At 40.2% G+C, this 14,554-nt stretch overlaps 1 protein-coding gene across 2 annotated transcripts in view; it reads right to left on the reverse strand.

Moving 5' to 3' along the window:
- The window catches only part of CDH2 (cadherin 2), a 321,968-nt gene that overhangs the window by 74,873 nt on the left and 232,541 nt on the right, over positions 1-14,554 (reverse strand). The window contains exons 1-2 of one of the 2 annotated variants that reach the window (XM_086965672.1): positions 11,422-11,467; positions 10,786-11,012 (exon numbers count right to left, since the gene is read on the reverse strand). In XM_086965672.1, coding sequence (XP_086821798.1) covers positions 10,786-11,012; positions 11,422-11,452 — 258 coding nt within the window. In that variant the 5' untranslated portion in view covers positions 11,453-11,467. Of the gene's footprint in view, positions 1-10,785; positions 11,013-11,421; positions 11,468-14,554 lie in introns of those variants that run through there. The other variant, XM_086965671.1, reaches the window with a different exon arrangement.

The following is a 14,554-nucleotide window of genomic DNA, read 5'->3' on the forward strand; positions in this document are numbered from 1 at the left end:
ATATTTTTTAGTAAGTCAAAAATGATTGAAAGGATTTACACCAAATAACAAAGAGGGTCTTTTTGGACCAAGCTACCTTTCTTCCAAACTTGGTGTAATTCTGTATGACGGTTTGAGCTGTAGTCATGCCTAAAATCTCTATGGAAGTTAGCATGGAAAAATGTTATTGTCCACCCCCTTTTCTCTGGGCCCCCACTTGCCAGTTAGCCCTGAAACTTTCCATGCACAACAAGAATCACCAGCGCACTTTTTTGGGAACATTTTACACAGATTCGTCAAATGGTGCCAAAGATATAGGCACGTCAAAAAAACACTTTTCCTATGGAAACATGGTCCTAACTATAACTAACTAATGGCGCTGGCAAGGCAGTAAAGGTGAAATAATTATTGTTAAACAATTAATTGCATAATTATCACACCCTATGGATAGCCATAGTGGCTCTCAAATCATGCTCTAAGGTGATTTGTTTATTTAAATTTTAAACAAGGAACATGAGAGGAGGATAGGATTCCTTAAAAAAATACTACGTTGAGCATGGCAAAAGCATCAGTTCCAGTTCAGAGTAGCGAGCTCCTAGGAAGAAGCCTTCTTCATTCTCTGCATTCAGTGGGACATAGAGCCCTTAGCAGCCAGACATGAAAGGTATTCCAACAGTTTACACACATTATTCTGTTTAGGGGAAAGCAGTGTTAGACTTCTTTTTCATGTTCATTCTAGTTTTGAATTGCATGTAGATTTTAGTCTGTTTTAGAGAGTTGAGTCAGATTATATGGCCCTAGTGACAGAGCTTCAAATCTGAATAAATGTTAATTCACTTAACACGTATGCAAAGGCCATTTTTGTCTGAAGGAACTTAAATGGTCTACGGTTGATAAAGAAAAATTAAAGATATAGGAGCAAACTTTTGCAGATGATTTATTTATCTCTCTTACAAGCATGGGCAAAAAAGTTTGATAAGTGGAAATACTGGAACCCAATTTAATTCCTTTTTAAATCTCTTCACTAGATAGTTATATTACAAAAACAACGTTTGAATCACAGGGATCAATCTAGTATAATTTAGCTTTAAGGGAAAAAAGTGAAAACATCTTTATTGCAAAAGACAGCTTCTGTAGGTCAATGAAAATAGACTCATCCTCTTAACCCCTTCCGTGCTCATGACAGCACAGCAGAAGATTATCTCAAGCAGCCAAGGTGTTAAAGCATTTTGTGCTGAACATAGGAAAGAAGTGGGGGAAGCAAAGAGGAAATATTATGAACAGGATCTTGAATCAGATCCGCAGAGAGGTCGAACTAGGACAATTCGGGGATTTTGTTAAAAAAACAAAAAACCTAATCTCACAACTGAGGATTTAATGGATGCATTCTTTGCAGAGAAATGGGAGCAGTATGCCACAGAATTATACGTGAATATAGGCCATGGCACCGTGGACCCCCTTTCTCAGGGACAGATCATTTATTGCTAGACGTATCTGAGCAATTTATCGCAAAATACTTTGAAAGCAGGATTAGCATGAACCAGGTTTTACATAAAATAAGTGCGGGAATCCTAATGCTGCAGAATCCAAATGGGATTCCCTGTGCTATCTATTTATCAGAAACCTAAACTTGGACAACATCTATGTGCTCCATCTTTAATGAGTGTTGTCTTAATAATATTATTACGGACACTTGGAAGGGTTGCACTCTTCATCTTATGTTGAAAATAGGTAGTAACAGCAATCCAGATAATTATGGATTCATTTTCTACTAGACATGGAGGCAAAATTCAATGCCTCTTTATTGTTGGACAATCTGAGCCATTGCGCACATGTCCATAAACATATTCACTGGCTTCAGGAGCGTTTCCCTCCTAAAAGCGGTAGTACTGCAATTCTAAATGCCCTGTAAATGCTGATCAATCACTTGATTCAAACAGTTGACATGCATGCTTCATACATGTTAGGAAAGCGTTTGACAGCATTGACAGGAATCAATCATGAGTAAAACTAATGACCTGGGGAATCCCACAAAACCTCTTAAAAGGCATTCAAGATCTATATACTGGCACGTGCATATAGATCCAATTAGGGAATACAAAAAGCCTTTCAACAAGGATCTATACCTAAAAAAATGGTTTTAAATAGGGGTGTGTACTTGCATCACTGTTGTTTAAACTCTACATGTCTGACATTGAAACTTTTGTGTGCTCAAAAATAGTCTGCTCTCCTAAATTAAGCTACACCCCAACTACTATAATCCAGTACCCAGACTGCACGGTGTTGCTAGATTACACTCATACAATAATCTGGATGTAGATTTATATGACAAGGGCAACTACACCATACATTTGGCTAAAATGAAAAGGAGAGCCACAGTTCTTTTTTTTTTTTAATTTTTTTATGTTTTTATTTTTCATGTTTTGTACTCCTTGGGGTCTAGGCACAAACTTTTCAGGGCATAGATCTCCACCTCATTTGCTGAGTCTCTGCACATGTAATTATATGTTTGGACCTCTTAAAGCCTATTACTCGCTGGAATGGTCCTATACATTTGTGGGAATACAGCTACCATTTATTGAAAAGATCAAGCTCTTATTTGCAAATTCAGGAGTGAGACACCGACCCTAAAGCCTCCTATCACCACCTATAGATATTTACAGAGGCCCCAGGCAGGTATGCTCATTATCCTTTTTTTTTTTTTTTTTTCATTTTATTTTTATTTTTTAGTGGCAGAGGCATAAAACATACAAGGACGAAACAGCATCTAATCAGTGGCAGTCATTCACATAGTTTCTAATACATTACTGGCATAATGAAAAAAAAAAAAGGAGAAAAATATAAAATATATCTTTGCAAATACAGTCGTTATTAGATTTAGATCCAATTATCAATAGGGGACCATAACTTCCGAGCAAAAATCTTCTTTTTCTGTCCCTTCAATTTATAAACTGCTTTGTCCATTCTATAAACATTTAGCAACTTTCCCAGCCATTGTTCAAATGTTGGTGGATCTATATCCAGCCATCTAGAAGTAATACAAAAACGATATACAGACATTCCAATAAACAGAAAGTATTCTTGATCAACAGATAAACTTTCAGAAGGAAAATAAATACCGAAAATAATCACAGAAGGACAAAACTTGATATTGACATTGAGCAAGTTAGTCAGAAACTTCTCAATCTTATCTATATATACCACCAATTTAAGGCAACTGTAAAACATATGACATGAGTCCGCTGCTAAGGTTCCACAGCGACTACAATTAATACCTTTCGTGGCTTTCCATTTGGCCAACTTAGCGGGTGTGTAGTAGAGATCTAGAGTAGACATATAATGTTGACTTTTAAGAGAGCTATTAATTAGTACTTTATTACTCATCTCAAAAGCCCTTACCAAATCTATCCCTTCTGTACACAATTTACTTTGCCATTTCTGGGCTTGCTGGTCAAGATCATCATGCAGCCTAATAACCATTAATTTGTAAATTGTGCCAATACAGTTATTCTTCCTACAGCTCTCTAGAATATCGATAGTCTCCATAGCATCACTATATAACAGATTTTTTTTTTCCAAAAAACTACGGATCTGTAAATATTTAAAAAATTCATTCCTGGAGAGACCAAATGTTTTTTGAAGTTCAAAAAAGGACATGAAAACCCCATTTTGATACAGCTGCCCAATTGAGTGGATCTGTCTCATATGCCATCGATATGTAGCCATATCTTGAAAAATCCCTGATAATGAAATATTACAAAAAATAGGTGTATAAAAATTAAGTTTTAAAGTTATCCGTAGAGTTTTATTGATTTGTCTCCAAACTAAAAAGGCAGAGAGAAACACCTTAAATTTAATTTTTTTGTAGTAGCTGCGTTCCATGAATTTCAGTAAGCATTGACGCACATGAGTGCCCATAAGCATTTCAAAGATGGAGGGTGCCATGGAGGTTTCGGTAACATGGTCATGGAATAGTAGAACCCTGGTTGCTTTAAGAGTAATAGCCCAGTAATACATTCTGAAATTCGGGAATCCCAACCCAGCACGTTCTTGCGGAAGAGTACACCACTTTAAAGATCTTCTTGAGCGGCGGTACCCCCACAAAAATCTGGACAACATCCTGTCTATTTTGTTGAATAGAGACATTGAAAAAAATAAGGGAATAGTGCGAAAAAAATAAAGAAATTTTGGGAAGATCATCATCTTGATGACATTGGTTCGTCCATATAAAGATAAGTGTAGATTATTTATCCTTTCTAAAGTTCTATTAGTAGAAATAAATAAAGGATCCAGATTTAGTCCGACAATGTCATCAATTTTAGGAGAAATAATTACACCAAGGTATGTACCAGTAGAATTTAATGGAATATCAGTGGGTGTATCAGTTTCAGAATGTATAATCTGGGTTTTTGAAATATTAAGTTTGTATCCAGAAAATTTACCATATTCTCTAGCTACTTCAATTATTTTAGGTAACGCAGTAGAAGCATCAGAGGTTACAATGGCCACATCGTCTGCGTACGCTAAAACTTTGTGTCAACCTCATGAAGTTGGACTGGTGGGATGCCAGGTTCCATAATTAATCTGTTCAAATAGGGTTCTAAATAGAGAGCGAATAGAAGCGGGGAACAGGGGCAGCCTTGTCTGGTCCCCCTAGTGATTGAAAAAGGTTTAGAGGTATCAGTGCCTAGTCTTATAACACCCTTGGGATTAGAATAGAGTGATTGTACAGCTTTAATAAATTGTGACGGGAAGCCCTTCCATTCTAGTACAGTCCAAAGGAATCCCCAGTCTACCCTGTCAAACGCTTTTTCAGCATCGAGTAGAATCACCCCAACTGGGGAATCCTTCGCTTGAGCCCAATCCAATAGTGTAATAACGCGTTTGACATGATCTGTAGTATCCCTATGTCTAATGAAACCGTGTTGGATATGAGAGACCAAACCTGCCATTACGTCATTTAATCTATTTGCAAGGATTTTAGAATAGATCTTACTATCTGCGGTGATAAGAGAAATAGGGCGATAGGAACCTAATTCTTTTGGGTCCTTATTCTTTTTTACAAAAACAACTATAGTGGCAGTAGACCAAGAATCAGGAGATTTACCTTCAAATGCTATATTGAAAATTTTTAACAGCTCTGGTTTCAGCATGTGTCTAAATGTCTGATAAAATTCGAGAGGTATCTGGTCGGGCCCCATAGCTTTACCTGCCGCAAGACTCAAAATGGCTTTTTCAATCTCATCCCAGCTTATTGGCCTTGTAAATAAGTCTGTCTCTTCTGGACACAATGAAAGTTGGTTAGCACTTTGAAGATAATCTGCAGAATTAAGAGTCTTATCAACTTCATTACTGAGGTCATTATACAATGTCTTATAGAAATCATGGAATGCCTCTAATATTTCTTCCCTGCGTTCGTGAAAAACACCATTCATATCTTTAACGCACTGTATTTCGTTGGTAGAAGATTTTTGTCGCAGGCGCTGGGCTAAGATTTTTCCGGTACGTTCGCTATATTCATAGCGTTCAGTTTTATATTGCTTGAATTTTGCTGCTACTTCATCCCAGACGTGGGTCCCAGGCACTACACACCACTGGAGTCAAGCTAGCCGGGCTGATGAGAGGTGTTACCTCGAAACCGGTCCGGTCCTCGGATGCTTGAATCCGTTCTGGGAAGGACATGGCTTTTGTAGTTCGGACTGGACTGTTCCCATGGGACACAGGGTCAGAGCTGATTTGCATATCGCCATTGTCTAACCCAGGGTGGTGTGGAGTGCAAAATAACGATGGATTTGGGCCCAGATCTTTGGACTGGGTTGAGTGTGTGACATTGATCCACATTCGGTCCATCACCTGTTGTGTTTGCATACATCTAATTGGCAACAAGTACAATCAGACAAAGAAGGTTTAAAGAGCTTCCCCACATCAACATTTATAGGTTTCACCTCTGAGACACAGTAACCTATCTGAATGCGAAAGAGCTATTGTGAACATACAGTGGACTTACAGCTCGCCCATTACTTACCATTGGTTGGCTTTATTGTCTCTCTCATTTGCTTGCTTCTTATCCAATAGTTTGCCTTCATCTTCTTGTGTTTCTCTGCCCTATAACATAGCCTCTTTACCATCCTTATGATTGGCTGACTAGTACCCACTGTTCACTTTTACGGAACTAATTTTGTCACTTTGGTTTAGCACTCCATGAAAGTGCAAATGTTTTCCAGCTCTCTCACACGTGTGCCTCTACCCTGCCAAATACTCGTCCCCTTATGCTCCATGTTGCTTTCTCTGTAAAGTGCTACTCTTTGTCCCTCTCTCTCAAGTGCTTTTCCCCAGACTTCCAGGTGCTCTGTGTTACTCTCTCAAGAGCCTCTCTCCCGCCTGATGTTGCTCTCTCCTTTGTGAGCTACTCAGCCTCTCGTGTGTGCTTATCTCTCACCACACTGCACCGCCTCCCATTGTTCCCCTAATCCTATGCTTCTCCCTTGCCTGTGTTGCTCTCTCATGCATGCTGCTTTTTCCATACATCACAGTATGCTCCACCACCAGCTCCAACGCTGCTCTGCATACTCTGCAGTGCTTTTTTATTTTTATTCCGCATTTCCAGGCTAAAAAAAAGCATTTTTGTATTTACTGATCCAAGCGGCATCCGTCATCTTGGATAGGTAAATTGAAAATGAAAAAGAAATGATATTGGCTTTATTCTATAGGTGATCGTACAGTTGGTCACGTCCTCTATGTTTTGAGTTTGATATTAAGGTATCTTGATGTTCCAATATTCCATTCTACAGCCACTGCAGTGTCTTGCCGAGCAGCAGTTATATGATTTAAAAGCTAATATTCAAAGCTAAGGAACCATTATATTATCATTGACATTGTTATTATTAATTATTATTATTGTTTTGGTATGCAAATGTTGAGGGATGGCACTATGACAAGAGAAAAGGCCTTCTGTCACAGCACATACCTAAGAAATATGTGAACGTATACATCATTATGTATTCATGCACTTTCTTAAAAGCATGAAATTGAAGAAAAGATGTATGTGAAGCAGCAGCTTGTACTCTAGTACGTTTTGGAGATCTCTGAGCCTGTATAAAGACATATACTCACACGGATTAAAAAAAGATGCATTCATAACATTACATATGTTAATGCAGATTTTCTGCAAATCACCATCTATGTAAATACTTGTTTATACAGATGCATACATTCCTAGAAGAGCAAGAATTACCATCAAGCCTACTGGCAGAATCTCTGAAACAAAATAATTGAAATGCTGCTGCTTTCTTCCTAAACCAGGTAATCTTGGTTTGTGGTGGTTTCTAAAAGAAGGAGCACACCTCCGCCTCGATGCAGAATGAAAATCATTAACTGCCTGCGCTCCTCAATCAGATTGTGCAGGAACAAGAGGAAATCAGTGCTCAGCCAGAAATCCCTGCCTGCAACCACTGTAAATCTGCAGCCCTTGTCCAATAAATCAGTTTGATACGATCTCACCGAGGAATATTTATCCACTGTCCCTATTGGGCGGGCTGATAAGTGCGGGAATGTTATCAAACAATTTGAAAAAAGACAACTTGCAGGCTTATACCGGGTAAGAAATGACATTACACACCTAAAGAAATTCCTAGATTTTGCATGGCTAAGATATTATAATTCCTCAAGTGTCAAAAAAGGTTTTTAGATTAATCTACTGCCCCAAATGCTTCGAGGATCCCTCAAGTGCGATACTGCTTCTTTGTTCTCACATTTAAAAAATACCATTAATAGCACAAAAAAAATGTCATGGGCATGAGGAATCCCTAGATAGGAATACTCTGATGCTTAATGAATATCAGTCTAAATGCTAGCAGATGGTATAGAGCATGGACCAAGGGGGTCCATTCTTGACACTAAGGACAGTTAGAAACTCATATTTTCGGAACTGATCTTCAGAAGGCCAAGCATTGCATATCAATGGCCCAATAAGGTGTTGAGCCCCAAAGTGTCATGGTGTCACAGGCCAGAGACAATCTGCAGTGCTGCAGACTGGAACTTGCCTGTGTCCGCTACCAGAGTCGTAGCTGAAATTATTGCCGCGGGTACAGTGGCAGGGATGGGTGGGAGCCACTGCAGGCTAATTATGGCACCCTGTTACCATTTAAGTGTGAAATGAGAGGCAATTTTTCACGCTTGTGTTACAGAAAAAGGCACCCTTGCTACCCCGCCGTCCACTGTGTCACTTAGAGAAAAGCTTATGGCACACTGCAGCATGTAACAGATTACTGTGGAAAAGGGGCATTCTTGGTGGCTAAAATGCCTGACCCCAACACCTTGGTTCAAACAAATGACAAACTTTGCATCATATACTGCTGATAACTCTTGCTTATGCAAGTCACCTCCTGGAGAACAGCTCTTCAAATATTTCAATGCAGAAATCCCGCTTTTGTAAAATAATTTAGCCGGACTCCCAGATTTTCTTAACAATATTTTCTCACAGCTTTTAGGAAAAAAGTCACACCTTCTGAGTTAACAACAGCACATTAGTGAAGCTCGAGGATATTTCCTGCCAGAAATACAAAGACTGATGTTCAGTAAAGCATTTTAATTTTTCACAATAATATATACCATGTTTGACATTGAAAGCGAGTCAAATGCTTCAAATGGGAACAAGGAATGCTACCTTAATACGTTTTTAAAAAAACCGTTGCGTTGCAAATACAGCAAAACAAATTTCACATAGATAAGAAATAAGGGAGCTCAACGTCTTTTGGACTTTGGGGAGTGGAGCCCCTATATTGTCCAACATATTATGGCACAAATTGCTTTTCATAAGTTTCTTACATTAACATATTGAACATTTCAAACATTGCAAAAATTGCCCTTTTTTATCTTTTAAAAGCACATTTTGTCAAGATGGCTTCACTCCTCTTGGCCTGAATCTTGTCTACCCCGAAGTCTTGTCTGCACCTTATCAAAAGTTTTGAAGACTGCAACAGAGGAATGAGATTTGGGGTGGAAATGCCGAGTGGTTTCCTAAGGGTTCCTCTTGCTGGTTATGTTATCTTACAAGCATTTGTACAGCACATTTTTACCACCAGTCCCGCAGTGCTTCGGAGGTGGGGGGCCAATATCCTCTTAAGTGCTTCGAACGTTCGGCGGCCGACGGCATCACTACCTCAGGATTGCTGCCGTCGGCCATTGAACGTTCGAACCTCATAGCTGCAATGGAACGTCCAGCACTGGAGCTGGACGTTCCATAGCCGTTATGAGGTTAAGGTTCTTGTATTGTCATTGGTAAGTCAATGAGGACAACACTTCCTTTGTTTCGTAATGTATTATGGTAGGTGGGGGCTGGCCAGGGTGGCAGTGACTAATGCACTGCTTTGTGGTGATTCATACTGGACAGTGGTCACATAGATGATGTCATGTGTGCTCCATGAGTATTGAAGTGTGTGTCAAAGGGCTCTGGCCTCATTTCGAGATTGGCAGGCATCCAGTCCGTCCAATTAGGGTGCAGAGAAATCATTAGCGTCTAACTAGGGCAGAAGGGGCTTCTGCCACATATTGACGGATGCCCCACACCTGCTAAACTCTAAATAAGGCATTTGTTTCTTTCTCCTGGGGTGTTCCCTTGCTCGGTTGAGGGAGGGCGATCGATCAGTCAGGAGGCATCATTAATACATTATATGTTTTTATGTAGTTTTGTTGGCCAATCTGCTCTGGGGTGGGACTGGGTAGAAATCCTCCTCCAGGGCATGTGTGCGTTAATGTTAAGTAATTTCATTGTAAGAGCACACTTAGGGCCTGATTACGAGTTTGGCGGACAGTTTACCCTATCACAGACGTGACGGATATCAGGTCCGCCCTATTACGCGTTCCATTATATGTAATGGAATATGATAGAACTCGTAATATGGCAGACGGGATATCTGTCACGTTTGTGATGTAGTAACCCGTCTGCCAAACTCGTAATCAGGCCCTTTGGGACATTCAGCTAGATTCATCAAAGAGCCGTTTTGCGAGTCCTTAATAGCGATTATTAAGGAATCGCTATTAAGGACTTGCAAAACGAGATTCATGTAGGAATCACTAAATAAATTGCGATTCCTACACATTCCTTATTTGCGATTAGCAAATTGCTAATCGCAAATAAGGAATACTCCCCATTCATTCCTATGGGCCTTTGGGGAGTATTCCTTATTTGCGATTAGCAATTTGCTAATCGCAAATAAGATAGCCATTTCAAGGGTGCCAGGGGTGTCCAAAGGACACCCTGTAGCACCCCTGAAATGCAAATGTACACAGGTGTTGCGCACACACATGTCCAAAGGACATGTGTGTGTGTAACATGCAACAGAGAAAAATGCACTGAAGTGCATTTTTCTATTTTTTCGCTATTTACCACGAAGTCAGACTTCGTGGTAAATAGCTGCCAAATATTGCGAATTCGCAAGTTAAATTTGGTTAATGAATTGCATTTAAGGAATCTCAAATAGAGATTCCTTAAATGCAATTCCTCGCAAATATGCGATTTCGCAAATAGCGATTTTTGCATTTGGGATGATGAATCCCAAATGCTAAAATAGCGCTCGCAAAGGGCCAGATTCTCAGAATCTGACCCTTTGCGAACGCAATTCCCTTTCATGAATCTGGCTGAATCTTTTCCATGCTGTTATTGCATACTCCTGTTGTTTTACTCCTTCCAAATATTAAGATTCATATTTACAAGCAAAAGGCACGAATGACTCAGAGTTGAGTCTTCTCTGCTTGAGATAATTTGCATTCTAGTCACATACTGCAGTGTCTCAGAGGAACTCTTACCTGCATCACATCCGGTCTGAGCAGCGGTCTTTGGCTTAGCTTGATGGTCGCGTGCCACTGCCGTTGCGTGTCCTCGTCCTGCGCGTACACCAGGAAGTCCATGTGCCTGGGAGAGCTGTCAAAGGTCCTCGCTGCATACACCACGCCATCCCCGTCTATGCGAAAGTTGGCCGGACTGCTGGTCTCGAACCGTATTCTACTGTTTTCTTTGCAGTCTGTGAACTTCACTGTGAAGATAAAAACACGTGCAATAATGAGTGCGCGGTACTTCTGGGGGCACTTAACGTGATGTCTGTGACAAGGAAACGCGCGCATTTGGTATTCAAATAGCTTTCGGGCCGCCCGGTATTTTGTTGGGAAAGCGGAGGGTCGCTGGGGGATACGCGAGGGAGGTCTGCGAGGGATGTCTGAGGCTCTCTAATGGTTGGCCGGGACGCCGGTGGTTGGTGCCTTCGCTTCTGAATATTTTTTCAGTGGAACATGGCTGGCGACGAGGAGACGACGAGCCCATCTCGTGTGCTGAGTACAAAGAAAAGTCCTAAGTGCACTGCAGAGTGCAGCCCTGAAAGCTTCGCTGCCGTCCCTGGAGAGAAGCACTAGAACATATTGCCTTAATTAGGGTTATCAATCAATCACCGATCTCTTTAAAAAACAGAGCACTGAACATTCAAAAGCCGGCTAGCAGTTCACGATGTAGCCAGCAAACGCGTGTGCGCCTGGCTTTCTGTGTTCGTTATGCTTGTATTGACCCAAGTTGGCTTAGGTATAAACGGTAAGGAAGGATGGCGAGAGGAGCACGTATTTTAGTACTGGAGGAAGCCAAGCATTCGTAAAGCTGGATTTCATTGGTCAAACTGTCAGCACCACTGAGATGACTGCATCATACCACCATTCAGAAGGCAGATAAAGCACTTGCATACTTGGGTGAAAGACAAGGCCAGGAAAGATAAAAAGAGAACAGGAATGCAGAGCAGCGGTTACCATACTTGGTATAAAGAAGAGCAGATCACCGGCCTATGAGTAACAAGCAATGGCCAAGCCAATAAGTTTCACGTTTGGAATCTATTGGCTTTGCAAAAGGCTTTTTGGCATGCTCAAGAGCAACCCGGATACGTAAGAGAGGAGAAACAACAGGTGACAGAGTAACATGGAACAGGCGGGGGAGAGGCAGCTATGGGGGAAGTACACAAGCACGACATGGAGGGTGAGTAGCACACTTGTGACAGAAAGCAACATGTCTTACAGAGTGAGAGAAGTACACGAGAAAGAAAGCTGGAAAACACATACACTCCCATAGAGTGCTTAACCCAGAAGAAAAGAATTGTGCTTGAAAAGTCAGCAGGGGAAGCATAAGAGCCAGCCAATCAAAATACATGGTTAAGAGGCTATTCTCCTTAGAAAGGACAAGCACAAAATTAACAAGCTGTAACAAGAAGCAGGCTAAAGAAAGTGACAGGAAAGCCAACAAAAGGTAAGTAAAGGTTGTGCTACAAACTTCTGTATGTTCGTGGTAAGCCCACAATATGTTTAGCAACAGATAGCGCATGTACTGTCTAGTGGGCTTGACCTAAAAAAAAAAGTAAGGTTATAAGTGACATGGTAACAAACATTGGCAAAGCCAATAGCCCAGGCCGTGACAAGCCGTTTTTTAAATTCACATTTCTTTGTAAACATATGAAGCAATAATTTGTCCGTAAACAACCTGGAGGCCAGGTTACTAGATAAACGAGCGGACTGGCCTCAAATAGGTTACCGTCAGATTCCTGCATTGCTAAATGCAGATTACACAGTATTACTGGCTAGAACTGCCCCGCTTGCTTGATGGAGTAGTATGTTATATGAATAGTCTCAACCTTTATACCAATTATGGTAAATCATAGGTAATGGTGTTGGGACCTAAAAGGATCAAGTCAAGACATTTTCATGTTCAGGGCAATTGGTTATCCAGTGTCCAGACCTATACGTATCTATGAATCATTTTTGATTATCATTCTATGTGGGCCCCTCTGATTATATCCAAGACATTAGCTTTGTCCAGATCCTTAGGTGCACTTTTTTCTTTCTCTGCTCGAATTGGTAGCAAACTATTGGGTGCTCTGATTAAGATTTATCAGGCCCAATCTGACTCAGTAGCCAGTTATGACAGCGATGTATGGGGTTATGTAAACTCAAGGGAGCTCCAAGTGGAGGAAGATGGAGGTTTGTAGGCATCTGTTGGCGGTTCCCGCCTCTACTCCTGTTTTCATGGTCCACAAAGAGCTAGGGCTGCCTTATCTGTCGGATCTTATTGCCCTACATCCCCTGATTAGGTTGCTTACCATTTGGGTGCGTCCAGAGAACCACTTAAGTAGGGAGATAGTCAAGGATTGCTTGGAGCTGGAGGGGTAGAGGTCCGTCAAATGCCTGATGTATATTTAGGACACTTTTGTCAAGCTAGGTAGACCTACCCTGTTTGAGTCACCATCCACTATTTTGAATGTAGACACATTTTGGACTCAGTACAATTTTTTACAGTGGAGGAATACTGAGAGGGAGGGTATGGAGCTATAGAAACCCTTGGTCCGTGGATATGCACTGATTGTAACATGTCCTGGCACGAACTTTACTTGCTTAGTACCCTTAATGTTTATCATGATTCTTCCTTACCAGATTTAGGTTTGACCAGTTCCACATGTTGTTGACTTTTCTGGAGCTTTGGCTGTGGAGTACGCGCACCTGAGCCCTAGTACTTGTGACAATTTTTCATCTGTCGTAGGACATTCTTGCTTTATTTGTTGACATCTTTGCATTTTAATCAGGTTACGCCCGCTCTTATGAATCAAGTTACTCCCGGATATATACATAACTTATTTTGTTGCTTGCTTTCTGGCCGCATCGTTGAGCGTAAGAAAGACGCTTGTAGAGGGGCTTGGAATTCTTACCTAATTGTCTTACATTTTATTGAGGTTTCATATATTTAGCACTTTATCATGCTCTATCGTTTCTGGCTAATTTATTATGTTTTAAACCTTCTGGCATGTTTATTCATTTGCCAAACTTGCACAATATCTCTCCTTAAAGCACATTTAGCTGGACTTAAATGTGGTGGTATTTTGTATTGTGACTGTTGTTTGTACAGTATTATTGTTGGATTTACAAAGAAGGTACTGTTTTAGGTATGACTGATTAAAATGATTATTATACCTCCTTAATATGTGTAATATGTCCCCTTCAGTTTTTCACTGTGCAAGTTGATTATTGACAAGATAATTTACTCTGGGCATGATCTAAGTTTTTTTGCTGTTTTTTAACTGGTTTTATCTTATGGATTTGGATGTACTTTGTTTTTACTGAATGATGTATATAATTATACTTCATGTACTTTTATAGTCTTGTTAGACCAAATAAAGTTATTTCGATGATGATATGCAGCAATACATTATAAATGCTACTCTACTAAAGTGGTGTGCATGTGTTTACAAAAATAAGTAAAAAATGACACATTGCAAAAATAAATTTAAAGAAAGTGAAATGAAAGCATTGATTGGCCCATAACCCTTGTCATTAGTGGACAACTTTCGAGGTGGATGTGAACATGCGAGAATGATAGTCACTCGTAGTAAAAAAAAAGCCAATGACCATCAATCCAAGGCTGCATGCCGTGATGAGCAAAAGCAAAATTAAAATGGTACACGAACAGACCAATAAATGAAGAGGGATTATTAAAAATCCTTGTATTAATAATTGCATACATTTATTTTTACATTATTTTTACAGAAAACATGAGGTG

The sequence above is a fragment of the Lissotriton vulgaris genome, chromosome 4_1 (genome assembly GCF_964263255.1).
Source record: "Lissotriton vulgaris chromosome 4_1, aLisVul1.2, whole genome shotgun sequence".
Taxonomy (NCBI): Eukaryota; Metazoa; Chordata; class Amphibia; order Caudata; family Salamandridae; genus Lissotriton; species Lissotriton vulgaris.